This window comes from Nannospalax galili, unplaced genomic scaffold (assembly GCF_000622305.1).
Source record: "Nannospalax galili isolate Female #2095 unplaced genomic scaffold, S.galili_v1.0 scaffold1210, whole genome shotgun sequence".
NCBI lineage: Eukaryota > Metazoa > Chordata > Mammalia > Rodentia > Spalacidae > Nannospalax > Nannospalax galili.
The window spans coordinates 359382-378087 of NW_008328216.1; the positions used below are offsets into that span (position 1 = coordinate 359382).

General features: G+C 45.1%; 1 protein-coding gene across 2 annotated transcripts in view; it reads left to right on the top strand.

Annotated features, from left to right (window-relative positions):
- Itga9 (integrin subunit alpha 9) overlaps nucleotides 1-18706 on the top strand; it is a 365552-nt gene that overhangs the window by 292396 nt on the left and 54450 nt on the right. For both annotated transcript variants that reach the window (XM_008855995.3, XM_029555637.1), the window contains one exon: nucleotides 33-140. In XM_008855995.3, the coding sequence (XP_008854217.1) occupies nucleotides 33-140 (108 nt within the window). The remainder of the gene's footprint in view (nucleotides 1-32; nucleotides 141-18706) is intronic.

The following is an 18706-nucleotide window of genomic DNA, read 5'->3' on the forward strand; positions in this document are numbered from 1 at the left end:
CTGACTCTTGCTGTGTGTGTTTCACCCCATAGGTCTACAACATGGGCCCGAGTACTCTCCCTGGGTCAGCCGTCAGTATCTCCTTCCCCAGTCGACTGTCACCAGGTGGTGCAGAGATGTTTCAGGTCCAGGAGATGGTGGTGAGTCCTCCATTCATTTTCCCTGTTGCTTTCAGTCTTGAGTTCCTATTCAGTTTTGTCTTCCACTCACCCTGACAGCTGCTCAGACGGCCTAGAAAGCTTAGCCCCTTCTACACTTTGGAGACTATCAAGGGAAGCCCACAAAACTAAAAGACCTGAATTTCTACACTGAGCCAGTCTGGTTGATGCCATACGACCTCAGTAGGGATGAGGAAGGGTTGTAAATCATCTCCCGGGACAGATCTCACTTCCTTTGGGAACTCTTCCCCAAGGACTATCTGTGGCCTTGTATGTGTATGTGAATGCATTCGTGAAGATTCTCAAAAAGATGCTGACACCCAAGGATTAAGTATCAGTGCACAAGACATGCACAATGAGGTTGAAACTCAAGTTCATATACAAAATATGTGACTACCTAATCCTAGTCAACTGTGGCTGACCTTGTCTCAAGGAACACTTGGTAAGCCACGTGTGGTTATTGCTACCTGCCTGCTTGAAACATTCTCCTTGGCTCTGAGGATGTTCTCCTAATTTCCCTTTCTAATTGATCTTCATCCTCATCTTCCCAACTCCTAAAGGGCCAGGATTTCCTTTATTCTACACCCTTTCCCTGGGGTCCCACCCAGACTCATGGATCAAAATCTAGTCTATGCTGTTTCTCTCCAGCCTAATCCCTCCCAAGAATCCCAGACTTTGCTAACCAACTACCTCAGTGCCTGTCCGTCAATTGCTGTGACAAAACACTCTGACCAATACCAACTTGGGGAGGACAGGGTTTATTTGACTTACATCTCCCGGGTCATAGTTCATCAAAGTAGGAACTCAGGGCAGGAACCTGGAGGCAGGAGCTGAAGCACAGGCCATAGAGAATATCTACTTACTGGCTTGCTCCTCTAACTCATGCTCAGCCTACTTTCTTATATAATACAGGATTACCTACCCAGAGATGGCACCACCCACAGTGGGCTGGGCCCTTCTACATCACTCAACAATCAAGAAAATGCCCTACAGACATGTCCACAGGCCAGTCCAATGGAGACAATTCCTAAATTGACACACCCTCTACCCAGGTGTGTCAAGTTGACAACTAAAGCTGTCCAGCACAGTACCTAAGAGATATCTCAATTTTATCGTAAACTCCCAGTAGTCCCCTCCCTTTTTGTTCTTGCTAAGAACACAATACTACTGACTGGGTAGATTATAAATAGAATTCATCTCTTTTGACTTACAGTTCTGATCAGAGGTCTAGGTCTCATCTGGGGACAGCCTTCTTGCTGGCAGTGTCCCAAGGCAGCACAGGTCACCATATGGCAAGAAATAGGCTCTGTGTGTGCATGTGTATACGTGTGTGTGCATGTGTGTATGCAGACATGCGTACGTGTGTGTGTATTGCCTGTGTGCATGGGTGTGTGTGTGTGTGTGTTTCACTAGGCTTTGTTTCTCTTCCTATGTAGATACCAGAATTCAGTCAGAATTCAGAATCCAACCTGGTGACTTTACCTAATCTCATTCACACACCAAAAGCCCCATCTCTAAACACCATAGTCAGATTAAACACTGTGGAGATTAAACACCACTATGAGTTTCCAGGAGTGGAGAAAACCACCTTGAAAATGGAGCACCTTCCAAGCCTGCTTTCAGCATAGCCTTCTGTATCTTAGCAAACTCTATTCTTCGGCAGCCCAGATCAAAAGCCTTGGGTCATCCTGAATGTCTCTTTTTCCTATATTTCACATCCAGTATGTCAACAAACCCCACATGTCCCCCTTCATGACAAATACACAATGTTAGCACTGCTCACTGCTTCTCAGGCCCTGTTCTAAGCACTTCATCTGCCACTCAGTTATGCCCATACCCCCCTTACTGGTGTCCCTGTCTTTTCCCTGGTCTTCTGCAGTCCAGCCTGTCCCAGCAACAAAACAATCCTTCAAGATTGTAAGTTGGCCTGACACACTCTGTGTAAAACCTTCCAGTGGTTTTCTTCCTACCTCCCCCCACTTCTTCCAGAAGCTCTACTGTCCCCAGAGTCTGTCACCTGTCACTCTCTGACCTTGTCTCCACCTCCTCTCACCCTCTGTCCTCTGCCCCAGCCTCCTTGCTGTTTGAAGATGGTCTGCCACCTCCAGAAATTTTCCCTTCATCTCCTCCTACCTGGACTGCCCTTCCCCAAGACATCTACAAGACCTCTTCAGTCAGGTGTGCACTCAAATGTCACCTTATCAGTGAGACCTTCCATGACCAGCCTCTATCCAACACTCCTTATCCCTCTTTCCTGTTCACATTCCACCTTGTTACCAAGCTGACATCCTATATGTACTTTTTATTTGGCTACTTAAGTTGCCTCCTGTGATCTCCTTACAATATGAGATGAGGATTTCTGCTCATCTGCTCACTGCTGTGTCCCCAGAACCTAGTAGTACCCTGCTCAAAATACAATATACGTATTCAGGAAATATTTGTGGACTATAAGAACAATTCCATAGTCTGAAATAGTTGTTAACTCTGTAGGTGAATTTGGGGAAACTGATGTCAATCTCAACAGAATCTCTTTGCTCAGCGATTTGACTACTGATTTTAGGGAGGTGATTTAAACTCCCAGGAAATGAGGTATGAAGATGCCACCTCTCCCTGAACTTCTGGAAAGGATAAAGGCATGGAACTCAGGAAAGTCACCACACAGGAAAGCACACATGGGCTAGATTAAGAGGATCAGGAAAACAGGGGAGAAGACAGGTAGGCAAAGGGACAGTCTCTCCATACGTGGCTTAAAAAGCAGGGCAGCAAGCCCACGGCCTGTGACACATCTGAGCCCAGAGTGGAAAAGGCCACTGCCCACAGGGTGGGGTCTCAGGAAGCACTGTGCAATGCAGTCATGGTTTCTGGCATTGCTGGCCTCTTGGGTCACATGGGCCGGAAACTGAAGCCGCGTGAATGTTGAATGTAGAACCAGTCCTGCCTGAGTTGCCGTTCAGTTAGTTGCAGTCCTCTTGATATTCTGTGTGTGCTCTGTGCTGTGTCCTTGTCTGTGGGCCTTGCTGAAATGACAGAAGCAAGTCCCCTAGCATTTTATACCAACAGCACAACACTCTCTGATCTTAGCATGGGCTCAGCAAACCACGCACTCCTGTCTGTCCTCCTGCTCTTCGTTTTTGGTGCTGAGGATTAAATCCAGGGCCTCATACATGCAAAGCACAGCCACATCCAACCCCCTCCTTAACTATTATCAGCTGCACTAACCACTACATTGCCTTGTCTGCTGATGTCTATAAGAATAGTCTCCTGTACAACATACAATATTCTATGAGATGTTCATGTGAACATCTAAGTACTATAGAGAGATTTTTTTTACCCCATGATCAAAACAGAAAATTGAAGTCACTCAAATGTTGGAGGTGTCTCAGAGCCAAGTGGACCTTCTTTCTTTTTTACTGGTCTTTTGCCCACTGATATGTGCCTAGCTTGTGTACTTTACATTTTCCTAAGGATTTTCAGAGTTGCTTGTCAGTTCTGCTGGTAACCTTGAAACTCCCAAGAAGAAGGGAGAACTGGCTACATTATGTTCTTTGAGTGCTCAGAACTAAAACCCTTTGGATTTTTCAAGACTATATTTCGAGTTTTCATATAGTCAGTCACAGAATTCTCAAGTAGCCAAGCCAGGTGACTAGACCAGCAGAAGACATTTGCATGTAAAGGTAAGTAAATTCTCCCGCAGCTCTCACTGAGCATGCCATGAGGCACCATGTCCTCATGGACAGTCCTTTCTGGAGGATTGAGTGATGAGGGGATTGGAAACAAAAGTGGATGTGTGATGTGCTGCTGCAACAAGGCAAAGGTCCCAGACACTTGTCTCAGAGCCTGAGGCTAGCTCACCCTTGGCCCTACAGCTCACATTCTTTGTGACACAGTAGCCTGCATCTAGCCGTATCCAGCACCAGCTTTCCTTTGCTCTGTGGAGGCCAAGAACATTCATTGGAGTAAATGTGACTGGCCAAGCTCCTGACATTCCCCACTCTGACACTCTGGGACTTTGAGTGGAATAGGGCTTTCATTCAAGGAACTTGGGTAGTGTTCCAGTTTCCTTTCTGTTGCTGTGATAAAACACTCTGACAAAAAGAAACTTATGGAAGGAAACAGTTTATTTGTCTTATGCTTCCAGGTCACAGTCCATCATCTATACCATTCGGGTTTTAAGAGGGAGCTGTTAGAGCCAAGCTGACAAGTAATAATAAATGTAAATTACTATATTAAGAACTTATCACAGGGCCTGGGGAGATGGTTCTGTGGGTAAAGTGATTGTTGTGCAAACAGAGGATCTGAGTTCAGATCCCCAGCAACCATGTAAAAGCTGGCCATGGCATCACGTGTCTGTAATCCCAGAATGAGGTGGTGGGATGGCGGGGTGGGGGGGTGTTTTGGAGAAAGGAGGATCGCTGGAGCTTGCTGGCCAGATAGTCCAGCCAATTAAGGTGGAAAACAATCACGGAAAACCCTGGAGGAAGACACCTGTGCTAGTTTCCGTCATGTTGCTGTCATAAAATATCTGGACAAAAAGCAATTCAAGGAAGAAAGGGTCTATTTGGCTTACAAGTGCAGGTTCCAGTCATTCTTGTAAGGAAGTCAAAGCAGGGGCTTAAACCATCACGTACACAGCTGAGAGCAGAGAGAAAATGCACTCATGCTTGCTTGTGTGCTTGTGCTTGTGACTGTTGGTTTCCTTCACTCTTACATAGTTCAGGGCCCAGCCCATGAAATGGTGCTGTCCACATTCAGGGTGGGTTTTCCCACCTCACTTAACTCAGTTAAGAAAGGCCCTCACAGGCATGCCCACAGGCTAACCCAATCCAGATAATTCTTCACTGAGACTCTCTTCCCAGGTGAGTCTAGGTTATCAAATTGACTGTTAAAGCTAACCAGCATAATATGCAATGTCAGCCTCTGGCCACCACACACACAAAAAATAAAATGAAAGAACTTTTTACAGGTAAACACAGTGCAGAGCCCCTGCATAAAGTACTAAGCCAGGACAAAACCATTTGATCTTCATAATTTGGTGAGGAAGCAGAGGACAGAAAACAGAGGCAGAGGGACATCCAAAGATAAAGTTTATAGGCATCTGTGTCGACGTTCACTTTTGACCACTGGACTGTACAGCCACCTGCAAGGTCTCATGACGTCATTCTGTCTAACGTGAAGCCTCCCAGCCACACTGGCGCCAGCTAGGAGACAGAACCCTGGAAATGGGGAATCCACGGCTGCACAGGAACTGCTGACTCTGAATCTGTACTTGGACAAGGTCCCTGCGTGGTTCACAGGCACATTAATATTTGAGAAGCCTCGGTCTAGAGTACAGTACTTCATCTCTGCATTCCCATTTCCTTGTCCGTCACACAGTGATGACAGTTGTTGCTGCGTGAGGTTGTCTGGGTTTTTCTTTTTTTTTTTTAAGCCACATGTCCTTTCATTCAACAACTACTTTATACACAGCACATGTCAAGTGCCAGGTTACTACGGAGACTAAAACAGACAAAAACATAATCGTTCCCAGCCCTCATCTACCTTACTTTCTGATACAGACAGACAACTAACAAGTAAAACCTATAGTATATGGTGTGATAGTAAACTATGGAGAAAAATAATGGAGGCAGAGGATGGAAGGTGGAAAGTGATCAGGAAGGGTCTTACTGAGACCTTAATTCAGGGTAGGAGATTAAGTGATCATAAGAGAGTGTCTACATTTGTCCTGAGCTGTGCTTTGGAACCATCTCTCTGCCTTGATCTTACTGTTGGATTTTTCGTTTTAAAGTGCTTCGCCCATCCCCTACCCCCCGGAGCTAACCCCACATGGCGTTCAGGCTGGACACCCAGAAGTCTGTGTGTGTGCTCATTAGTGTTCACTCTGGGGGAGTTTTCTCACACCACATGAGTCATTTATGTCTCTGGCAATGGCCATTGATAGTGACACTGATGTTTAAAGCTGGCACATTTCACATGAGAGAAGGCCTGGGTTTTATGACTTAGCTATGCTTGAAGGATAATTACAACAAGAAGTCTCCCCTGCAGCAGGCTTCCTGGAGACTGAGACTCAACTTGTACACAAGCCAGGCCTGGCACTTTAAAGCAGCCCAGCAGATAACCCAAATCAAAACCGAAGGACTCACTTTTCTGGTTTAATTTCCACTACCGTCCTGGTCATGAACACATGCTTTTTCCCCTCCTCCACCCTCAGCTTTCTTCTGGAAGAATTCAGTGGCTTATCCTGGACCAGACTTGCTTTCTGGATGAGAGGTTCCTTCTAATAAGACTCCAGGCTTAGAGACCCCTCTTCAGAAACAGATGGATTTATAGCCCAGAATGACTTTGGGGATTACATGGTCTGACCATCTATCTTTGGACAGAATGCAATCAAGATGTCTCCCCAGTATACCCGAACCATGTTTCCAGCAAGTTCTCTCTGCTAAGCCATCCTAGCATCCCTCAAATCCCACTGTTATGACTAGCCTCGCTGTTTCATGCTCTGATTTCCCCCCTGACCTTTTCTTAGCTAAAATGGAAAACAGTTGCCTAGTTCCCTCTTATGGAGAAGTTGAGCCATGGCCTTGTCATTCTTCCCCGTTCTCTTCCAAAAAAAAGATTTCAGTCTTTCTCTGTCTCACAGCCTAGGCTATTGCCTTTGCTTTCCCTGTAGGCTCCCAATAAGCAAAAATTCAAAACCAAGCAATAAACGCTGTGCTTCTTATCCAGTCTTTCCTCATCATGAGCCATTATTGCTCTAACAGTGAGAACCTGCTTCACCACTGGACTTCAGTCCTGATCATTTATCTGTGTAATTCTGAGATATCCCTAAGTGCCTCTGTAAAAGGATCCAGAAGGAGGGGCTAGGGAGATGGCTCCCTCAGGAAGCTGTTTGCTGTGCAGGTACAAGGACCAGTCCCAGCACCCATGTAAAAGCCAGCTCCAGGGCTGGGGAGGCAGAGACAAGAAGATCACTGGAGCTGGTTGGTTGGTCTAGCCGAATTGGTGAGCTCCGGTTTAGTGAGACACTCTGTCCAAAATATAAGGTGGAGAGTGATTCAGGAAGACACCCAACACACACACACACACCATCACCATCACCATCACCATCACCATCACCATCACCACCACCACCACCACCAAGGAGATCTTAATGGCCAGACCTCAAGGACTAAAACTCTCCTGCTACATGCCCTCCCCTTAACCTTTCCAGGGCATTTTCTCTACTGGCCCCGCCCCTAACCTCACTCTGGCTAGCCTTTCAGCCACTCAGAACCGTGAAGGCTGCTGAGCAAGGCCATCAAGCCCTTATTCATGGTTTCTACTTGCCCACTCACTCCTCCAGATCCAATTCCCAGGTCCTCCCTTTCACCATGCCTTCCCAGAGGCCTCTTCTTTCTGGTCTCCATGTAGCCAGGGTTTCAGAATACAAGTCTGAGTCTAGGGTTCTCTGGGAATCTTCCCTGGCCACTCACCCTGATGTCACACACACCATCACCTTCCATTCCATTTATCTGTTGTTTTCTGATTTTTTACCTTTTATCGTTTTTATTTCTTATCACATTTTATGTGTGGTATGAGTGCGCACATGCACAAGAGTGTGTGTGTGTGTGTGTGTGTGTGTGTGTGTGTGTGTCTGTGGAAGCTTGAGATTGATGTCAGAATTCATCCTCAATGGCTCTTCCACTTACTCATTGAGGCAAGATCTCTTGGTCAAACCCGGAGATCACCATATGGCTAGTCTCACTAGCCAGCTTGCTCTGGGGATCCCATCTCTACCTTCCAAGGCTGGAATTACAGGCCAGGCCCATGCTTATCAGGCATTTTATGTGGGTTCTGGGAATCTGAACTGAACTCCAGGCCTCACAATTTCTGGGCAAGCACTTGAACCAACAAGCTATCTCCCCAGCAGTCCCTGTGTTGTTTTCGTTGTGGCACTTGTTGCTCCCTGAAATGGCTACTTGATTGCCTGCCTTCTCCCTGAGATCCTAAGCACCATGGGCAAAGGGCATGCATCCACATTCGGTTGCCCTGGGAAAAGTGCATGCTCAGAGAAAGGAAAGAATTTGCCACCTGCACCACACAGACACACTTAATTCTGCCTTGGGCTCGGGAACTAGTTCCTTAGATATCTCTAAACTCTACCTTAGATCTAAAGAGTATTCCATATGTCCTCAAAATGTCAGAATTTGAATTCATTTGAAATCTCCAAATATAGCCACAAATTCATTAATCCACCCACAGACATTGCCTTCATTTCAGTCTGAGAATCAGGAGGAAGGTGAACTTTTTAAGATGTGATTGAATCACTTACCATCAACGAAAGCTTCAGAGAACAAACTGCAAATCACTTGGGTCAGAATTGTGATAAGAACATATTCCCTAATACCCCCACCCCCTTACATGTCCACCAATCTTGTCAATCGTCCTAAAATAGTTCTTTTCCTTCTTCTTAAATACATGTATGGAAGTGAACCGAATAGGGAAATTCCAGAAATGAGTCAGGATTAGGTTTATTTTCTTTTTCATAACAGAAGCCAAATACTTTTAAAAAGGAAGATGGTTGATTGAATTCTAGAGTGATAGTTACATTACTGGGCACTTGATCAATGTGAGCTTGGCCAGAAGTGTGTGTTTCTGTACTTTGTCTGTGTTCAACAACACACCCTCTGGAAGGTGGAGATGAGCACCAGCCTGGGCTATTGTGTACACAATACAGGTCAAAGACTGCCCTTTAACCCGTGTAGACAGAGAGAATAAATCAAGCCAGGAGTGCCATCACCCTACTGACCGAGGACGCCTGTCCTTATCAAGGAGTTGAGTGTCTTGTATTCCCAGCTGCTGTAACTTCTGGTGGGCCCATTGGAATATGGCTGCTTAGGTGCATGGTCTTTTCTGGTCCCTAATATGACTAGGTCTTAAAAGTTGGTAATTAAGCAGTTGACTTTCCTTCATCCCTTAAAAGCAACATGACCCAGAGCCCTGCCAGTCTCGGGGATGATGGGTTGTTAAGAAGTCCATAACGGGAAATTTCACTGAGGATAAACAGAGCTCATCAGCCATTACCAAGAAACATATGGTTCTCGTTTAACTTGCTGAGGACTAATTGTGTGTGTGTGTGTGTGTGTGTGTGTGTGTGTGTGTGTGCACGTCAAAAGCACAAAAAATGGGAAAACAGCTTTCTAACATGCACCGTGATTTTTTTTCTGACCAAAATGAATTGCCTCCGCATCTTGAGACACCGAGTAGTGTCTCCTTACTGTCAAGGAGCCAGCCTTGCCTTTCTCTTTGATTGCCTAAATGTCAGCCCTAAGGCACACTTCAGACCTCCTTGACATCCCTGAAACCTAAGACTTAATGAATCAGTTCTTGGTTTCACTTTTCACTGCTCTGGTGTGTGTATGCTCCAGAAAGCAGTGTAAGAGATTAGATAGAGGATGATATGTGAAGACAGCATCCAGGAGATGAATACAGACCTTTTGATAAAGACAAGTTATCAAATGCTGTCTAACAGGTGCAGAGGCATCCCAGCAAAGGAGCCTTCATTGTATGATGGATGTGAGCTTTGTTCTTTACCATAGAGGGATCCAAGTGCTAGAACCGGAATTTAAACAAATACATTTCTGAGGTCTGTGTTGTGTCCTGTGTGAGGGTGATGGACTCATTAACCAAATCAACAGACCATTCTACTTCCAAAATGTCTCATTATCTGTGGAAGGAAAGAATTTTTGGCTTGCGTGTCAAGTGCTCAGATAACATATTTATGCCTTGCTTTCCCACTACAGACAACCTGGCCACATCTGGAAATTCTTTGATGTCACTGTGTCTCTGAAACCACTTCCCATATGTATCACTTTAAGTCAGTGAAGACCGCTCCCGTATCTGTGAAATGTGCCTCATCTGGGGTCTGTCTTTTCCTGATTACATGTAAAAGAATCCTTTTCTTATTCTACAGGGAGCCTGGTGCGGCCTTCCGTCTTGACTCTCCAAGCATGTTGGTCTGTCACCCCTATAGAGGAAAAGAAAAAATGGCTCAGGACAGGGGAATGAGAGGGTCATGTTAGCTAAGCTCTAAAACTGATAGAAGCATACTGTATTCACTTGTAGCATAAGAGAGGAAATTGCTTGTGAAATAATGGTGAACTTGCAGAGAGGTCAGTATTTTACAGGCGATAGTGCTCTCTGTACAGGGCATTGATGCTGAGGTTTCGTTATTTTCTATTTCATTTTGGTCTCAGTTAACCCCCTGACCTTCTAGACCTGACAGCTGTCCATAGTGGTGATGGCCTTTAGGGATTGGGATGGGGCTAGGAAAGAAGGTTTTTTTTGTTATTTTGTTTTGGGGGCTTTATTTTTTATCTTTTTGAGACAGGGTCTCCTCCCTGTAGCCCCAGCTGGCCTGGAACTCACTATGTAGACCAGGCTGGCCTTGAACTCACAAAGATCCACCTGCCTCTGCCTCCCAAGTACTGAGATTAAAGGCGTGCGCCACCACACCCGGCAGAAGTATTTTATTTAGAAAATGATTTTCAATTAGAAAGAAGACATCTAAAGTCAAAGTTGTGATCTTTTCAGGCTTTTTAAATTTACTGTCTTGGGCCAGCAAGGTGGCTCAGCCAGTAAAGGGGCTTGCCACCAAGCCTATTAACTTGAGTTCAATCCTTTAGGACCCACATGGTGGAAAGAAAGAACTGACTCCCACAAATTGTTTTCTGATTTCCACATGCATGCTATGGCATGTGCATATGGAATACACATGTACACATAAACAAATAAATAAATGTAATAAATTTACTGTCTTTTCCTTTCTGATATTAAAAGATACTAGGTTCTTTTTCTTGGTACTCCTGATCTTCTCCAACTCTGCAGATTTCAAGCGGACTTTTACTTGTGGACACGTATTTGGTTTTGCATTTTGCTCTTTTTCTTTTTTTTTTTTTTTTTTTTTTTTTTTTTTTTTTCTTTTTTACAGAGCTTCACTGTAGCCCCAGCTAGCCTGGAACTCACTATGTAGACCAGGCTGGCCTCAGTCTTACAGAGATCCTTCTGCCTCTGCCTCCCAAGTGCTGGGATTAAAGATGTGCACCAGCCATTTTTTCCATTTTTCATTTCAAACACCAAACTCTCTGAGCTCTGTATTGAGCTGGCTGTTGATAGGAACATGGAGGAGCCAGAGGGGTAACCAAAGCTAGAGCCTCCTATTTGTTTACCTCATGCTGCTGTGATAATGGGAACAGTTTTCCTCTTTAGAATTTTGCCTATTTGTATGAACACATTGGATTTTCTAGCTACATATAGAAATAAGTATCAGAAAAGTCAGAACTTGGGGCTGGAGAGATGGCTCCATCAGTAAAATGTTTGCCACCCAAGCTTGTAAAACTGAATTCAGATTTCCAGGACCCACCAGGCATGGTGATATGCACCTTATCCTCAGGACTGGGGAGGCAGAAGCAAGAGATCTCTGGGGCTCACTGGCCAGTTAGTCTAGCTGAATTGGTAAGCTCCAAGTTCAGTGAGAAACCCTGTCTCAAAAAATAAAAATGAGATGAACTGAGCAAGGTGGCACATGCCTTTAATTCCAGCACTCAAGAGGAAGAGGCAGATGAATCTCTATGAGATCAAGGCCAGCCTTATCTACATAGTGAGTTCCAGGCCAGCTGTGGCTACAGGGAGATCCTGTGTCAAAACAACAACAACAACAAATAAGGTGAAGAAATGATTGAAGATGCTTGACATCAATCTCTGACACACACAAGGCATTGATGTATGTGTACACACTGACACAAGTATACACACACATGAACATGTATATACACATAGAGAAAAAGAAAAATCAGAATTTGCCAAACTGATAAACAAGAGGTCCCTTTCCACAGAAGCAAAAGAATTCATTGCTCTTCAGCGGGATAAGCAAACATATCCTCTGAGTTCAAATCTAGTCCCCACCAAGCAGGAGGGCATGCTTCTGTAACCCAGCACTGGGGAGGCAGAGACCTCTGAGCACATACATTACATTTCAGTGGTGTGACACATACTCAGAAGCTGTGTTCTCAGCCTTTTAAAACATTGGTAATATAAAGCTAGCTGTATCCATTGTAAGGAACTAACTGAGATTGTCATTTATGTCTTTGGCCTTACATTAAACAGCGCCATTCCAGTGGGAAGAGCAGAGCAAATCAATGATGATTTTTAGTGTCCAGTTCTCTCTGGGTTTTTACTACTACAAGGCTTGAACTGAATGCTGAGCATGAAAATATTATCTTAGGATTCATTACTAAAATAATGTCATCTTCTTAAAAATAATGTTTATATCCTGTGTCTGTGTATATTATGTAGGCACAGGTGTGTGTGTACCCATGGAGGTCAGAGGTGTCAAGCACTCCTGGAGGTGGAATTAGAGGCAGTTTTGAGCCATCTGATATGGGTGTTAGGAACCAAACTCAGGTCCTCTATGAGAGCAGTACACTCTTAACCACTGAACCATCTCTCCAGCCCCATAATATCTTTGTTTATTGTTTGTCATCTAATTCCAAGAAATACTTGGTAGGCATTCAAAGCACTGTAATTTAACATAAGTTGTAATATGGGAGATGATCAGGTATATAAAGCGGCTATGACTATAGTTTGCAATTTGATGAATGGAACAGAATATAACTGGCTCATTTATCTTAGGTCAGGTGTAATTAACCAATTGCTATCATTCTCAGATACTTTATTGGAGTCCTAAAATGAATGTCACTACAACCATTGTGGAAAATATTAATCCTCCTGTGGCAGAATTGGAGTCCTACTGTCCTCTGCTATCTTGGTTTCCAGAGTGGGCAGGTGGTAATTGAATTAGCAGAGCAGGCATTCAAAACATTCTTTGGGTTTTCCATCTCAAAGATGTGTGAATTCAGAGAATTCCTAGGAGCAGCTGTAAGTCAAGGGGCTGGTGGTGTTTACCCAGTTGCCATCAGCTGTGATTATGTAATGTGAGATGGAAAAGTAGCCCAGGGAAGAAATGACAGAAAATCCATGGCTAGCCGAGAGAGAAACGTGAGTTAACAGGAAGCACATGTTCTTGAGAAATGAGCCTGTGCCGTTTACCAAGTCAACTCCACAGGCCACTTTTACATTAGATTTCACTCAAGATCTGCGTTGATGGTAACTCCAAGCAGGGCTCATTTAAGTCTGTTAATTCATTTTTCACTTCCCTTCGGTTGACTACCCAGTAGAGGCATGGAGCCAGGCACATTGTGATGATCCTCTTGAGAAACCCCAGCTGACTGGTTTATGGTTGGGAGATGGGGCTGAAGCTGATGACAGAAAGGCAACATCCATGCCTAAGGCACCCCTTTAAAGAATACAAAGAACCCCACAGACTTGACTGAAGTTGGTTCCTTGGTCGTCAGACTCGCTAATCAACATGCCTCAAATCATACATCCTCCTCTTTGATTCAAAGGCTTCCCCAACCTTCTGCAGAGCCACCCAACACCTAAGATTTGCTTATAAAACCCTTGTCTGTTGGGCTAAGTGAATTATCACAGACTGGTATTCAGTCATAAAGAACAGGCTTGTAGCAAGTGGTTCTGAAAAGTCCAGGGGCCTGCTGCTGGCACCAGTGAGGGTTTCTTGCTGCAGTGTAACATGGAAGAAGGGATCCCATGTTAAGACAGCAATCTCAACCCATGTGATGGTGCACACCTTTAATTCTAGCACTCAGGAGGCAGAGGCAGGTGGGTCTCTGTGAGTTCCAGGCCAGCCTGGTCTACATAGTGAATTCCAGGTCACCCAGGACAATGTGACCCTGTACTAAAAAAAAAAAAAAAAGACAGCAATGTCATAATAACAACCCAATATTCCTTCAATTCTTTAACAGATTAATCCATTTATGAGGTAGAGTCCTGTGTAACCCAGTCACCTCCCAGAGTTACCACCTCCAAATACATCAAATGTAAACATGGGGAACACATTCAAATCACAGCAGGCATCCTCTGACCAGACCCCACTCTCCTGCTTCATTTCTGGAAAGTGCCACCCAGCATTCATCCAGTGCTTGTTCCAGGTTGAATTCAAGTCAACTGTGAGCACCTCCAGGCTTTGCACATGCTCCTCCTTTCTCTTTAGATCCCCCTCTTCTCTGCTCCCAAGAGTACCTCTCTGGACTTCATGATCCAGGGAATACCAGCTCCTCTGAATCAGGAATACAGGTCGTGATGAGAACTGACTTCCTAGTCAGGGGAAAAGAAACTTGTGGAAAAGATTTAAATCACAGCGGGAGCCCTGCTGGGGTTGGGGATGGACAAACAATACTGCGGTGGTCAGGGTATGTGGGGTCAGTGGGTGGAACACCAGCTGTACAGCCTGGGCATAGGGGAGATGGAGTGGAGCAGGAGACACCCTGGAGGGACTCTGAAGATCAGCTTTCTCAGGCCTTCAGAGCTTGTGGGTACCCGACAGGTTACTTAAGCTCTCTGACTCTTAGTTTTCTCATCTGTAGAGTGGGCCTGAAAACTAAAGAGACCAGATGTCACAGTTTTTCTGGCATACCTCTAATCAATGTCTGTCTTACTGTCTATCTGATTGACTCCCCAATGTCACTCTCAGTGGGACAGTCTATCAGTGGAATATTATTCAGCCATAACAAGAATAAAATCCTGTCATTTCTGGTAACATGGATGAAATTAGAGCACATTACGTTAGCCAAGCACAGAAAAACAAAAACTGCATATTCAACCCAAAGGCAAGCTTGGGAAGGTGACCTCACAGTAGAGGGAGAAATGGTGGCCACCAGATCCTGGGAAGGGAGAGGCTGGAGAGGGGAAGAACCGTTTTAACAGGCATAGGGGTGCAGTGTGACAGAAGGAAAAATGTGCAATATTCTGTGGCACAGCAGAGTAACTGTGACTGACAACAGTTAATGGACTGTTGGGAACAACCTAGCAGAGAAGATTCTAAATGTTACCAACACAAAAGATAGATGGTGATGGATATGCCAGTCATGCATGGGATTCTTAAGCACTGTGTTCATGTACTGAAAACTCAGTGTGGCAAGGGCCTGGAGAGATGGCTCAGCAGCTAAGAATACTTGCTGCTTTTGCAGAAGACCTGAGTTCAGTTCCTACACTGGATGACTCACAAGCCCCTGTAACTCCAGGTCCAAGAGATCTGATGCCCTCTTCTGGCCTCCATGTACATACACACAAGCACATGCACACACGTGTACATAAATAAAAAATGAAAATGAAAATCTTTAAAAAGAAAACGTGAGCTGTACAGTAGTCAATTAAGAGTATTGACTACTCTTACAGAAGACCTGGGTTCAAATCCCAGCACCCACACAGTGGCTAACAACCATCTGTAGCTCCAGTTCCTAGAGATCTGGTGACCTCTTCTGACCTCCACAGGGACTGTAAAACAAGGATGCACTTACATACATGCAGACATAACACTCATGCACATAAAATAAAAATAAAGTTAAAAAATGTTTTAAATGAAAACACCCACTGTGCTCACAAATATATACAGTAATTATATTTCAATTAAATCATTTTTTCAAGTCCCCATTTAGATAATAAGTCATATAGTCATTCCACTGAAGACGATACTCTCTGCACATGTGTTGCAAGGATCCACTATGTCCCTGCCATTAGAATAGTGCCTCATCTGAGCCAGTATCCACTTTCATATCTGAACTAGGCATAGAGAGGGCTCACAATCTATTATACTTTGCTCCCAGGGAGATGCACTTGAGATATGAAACTTAGAAAAGTAAGTCAGATGGGGTAATACATGCCAGTAGCCCCAATATTGGAGGCTGAGGTAGAAAGGTTACAGCAAGTTCAAGGTTTGTCTGGGTTACACAGTGAGTTCCAGGCCACCCTGGACTATACAGTGAGACCCTGTGTAGGAGAGGGAGAGAGGGGAAGGGGAATGAGAAGGGCGCCATGTATGTTAGAGACTTTTGTGCTCTAGGTCAGCAAACAACTTTTTCTAAAATTTTATTTATTATTTTTATTTTATGTGTATGTGTGTATTGCCTGCATGTAGGTAAGTGCACCCGTGTTGTGCAATGCCCACGGAGGTCAGAAGAGGCTGTCGAATCCCCTGGAACTGGAGTTACAGACAGTTGATAGCTGCCATGTGGGTGCTGGGATTTGAAACTGGGTCTTCTGCAAGAACACCAGTGCTCTTAACCACTGAGCCATCCCTCCAGCCCCGGCAAACAACTTTTAATTTATTTATTTTTATGTGTATTAGTGTTGTGCCTGCATGAATAGAAGTGTGCCCATGTGTGCATTGCTCACAAAGGCCAGAAGAGGGTATCAGATTCCTGGAACTGGAGTTACAGATGGTTGAGCCACCATGTGAGTACTAGGAAGCTAATCCAGCACCTCTGAAAAAAGCATCCAGTGCTCTTAACCACTGAGTCATTGCTCCAGCCCCAGCAAACAGCTTTGAAAGGTCCCTAACAGAGGCCATGTTCTTTGGCCTTTCTCCCACTGCTTTATCTGTCTACAGACTGGAGACTCTTCTCTTCTCCACTAAGGACAGCTTTCCTCCGCAGCAGTGCCCCTGGGACCTGAACCCCCAGTATTTCAGGAAGTGAAGTCTTGCAAGACCATCCAGAGTAGATGGGATGCTTCATTCTCTGCCACTTTGGTGGCTTCAGCCACTGACCCAGGATAACCCTGACTCTACCAACAAGTGATGCCCATGTTCTCTTGGGTTCCCACAGCCTGGGCTCCTGAGACTCTCTCACATCACCACCATCTTTTGGTTTCATCTTACACAATGTTTTCTTTGGGGTCAGGATGTCAGGGGAGGACAGAAGACAACAGAAAACCCTCAATAAGAGCCTTGGCAGAATTCAACCTCAACAATGTGCCTCGAGTCCTCTTGTCCCTGTTCGTGGGCTTAGTAAGTTCTTTTGTGCAAATTCCTATAGCCACAGACCTCCCCCAGCTCCCAGGAGTCCTGCTGATGAGCAGCCCTGTCGTGAGAAACATTTGGATTCAGGGACAGTGTGAGAAATGAGTGGGCAGAGGTGACAGAGGGCAGAGGCCATGGGGCCCTCAGCTAGCCAAAGATGAAGCTGATGGGCACTACCAGAGTAATGATTGGACTGTCTATTGCACATGAAGAAAGCATTATTTGCCCCATGATTTTGAGCAAAGAAGATGGTTAAAGCAAAGTTGTGGGAGTTGAGGTATCAGCAATTACTTATCTTCAGAACACAAGATTAGGAGACCTCATGCTCCAAGGAAGATGCACAGAAGAGTCCTTGAGGTGTGGAATTAGTTTCTCAGGACAACCATGTAGGCCACTATGCTAATTAAGATGAAGAAACCAAGATCCAGGAGACCCAAGTTGTCATAGCAATGAAGAGGCAGAACTGGGCTACAACCAGGTACCATTGAGTGTTCAAGAATGTCTGTGGGCATGAGGAGATTGATGGGAGAGACAGGGAGATAGTGCTTGCCCAGCTCTAAGCATAAGGACCTGAGTTCCATCCTCAGCACCCACAGAAAAAGCCAGGTGTTGGGGCACACACTTGTAATCCCAGCACTAGGGAGCTAGAAAGAGGAAAGAAAATCCTTGGGACTTGCTGGCCAGCCTGTCTAGCCTAATTTGTGAGTTTCAAGCCAATGAGACCCCATCTCAAAGGAGAGGGAGAGTATTTGAGGATGACAATTGAGGTTGTCCTCTGATCTCCACACATAATCCCTCCCCACACACATTCAAATGCACATGTATTTTAAAAAGGGTCTGTGCCACCTGATTTACAATAGTCAAATTATATAAACTGCCTAGGTGGCCATCAATAGATGAATAGACACAAAAGGTGTGCCATATGTACACACTGGAGAAGAATGAAATTGTGTCACATGCAGGAAAAGAGATGGAATTGGAGATATCACATTAAGTGAAACAAGTTCCACAAAGATAAGAATCATGTGTTTTCTCGTATGCGGAAGCTAGTGGGGAAAAGAAACTTGAAACCAGAAGGGGAGATACTAGCAGTGTAGAAGGGGGCGAAGGGGACATGGACAGGGATAAGAAAGAGTAATGGGCATGGGAGAGTGTCCGTGTTCTGAATTCCTTACTGGGGTCAGGCTGCTGCCAACAGCCAGCCACATGACCTTGGACAAGTCACCAAATTCTCGTTCCTTATCTGTCAGCCAAAGCCAAGGACCACTGGATCTGAAGACTGTCTTCTAAAAACAACATTCTAGAGTGTTCTGTTCCCCTTCCAACCCCAGAGATAGCACAGTGTGGACTAGCCTCCCAAGCTGCAGGCACTCTACCTCCCATGGGCTAGCCAGGAGTCAGCTGTTTTTTATGGGTCAGCAAGATGGACTCTGGGTAGGAACTGGACAAGATGGTTTCCCTCCTTCTTCCCTTCTTCCTGGCTCCCACCACACCCTATCTTCAGCCGCTACTTAGGAAGCAGTGCAGGCTACGGTTACAAGCCCATCTCTGGGGCTGGATTGTGTGTAACCTGCTCTCCAGGGCACCTCTACTGGTATGGCCTCCTCTTACTTTCCCGTCTCTTCATCTGTAAAATGGA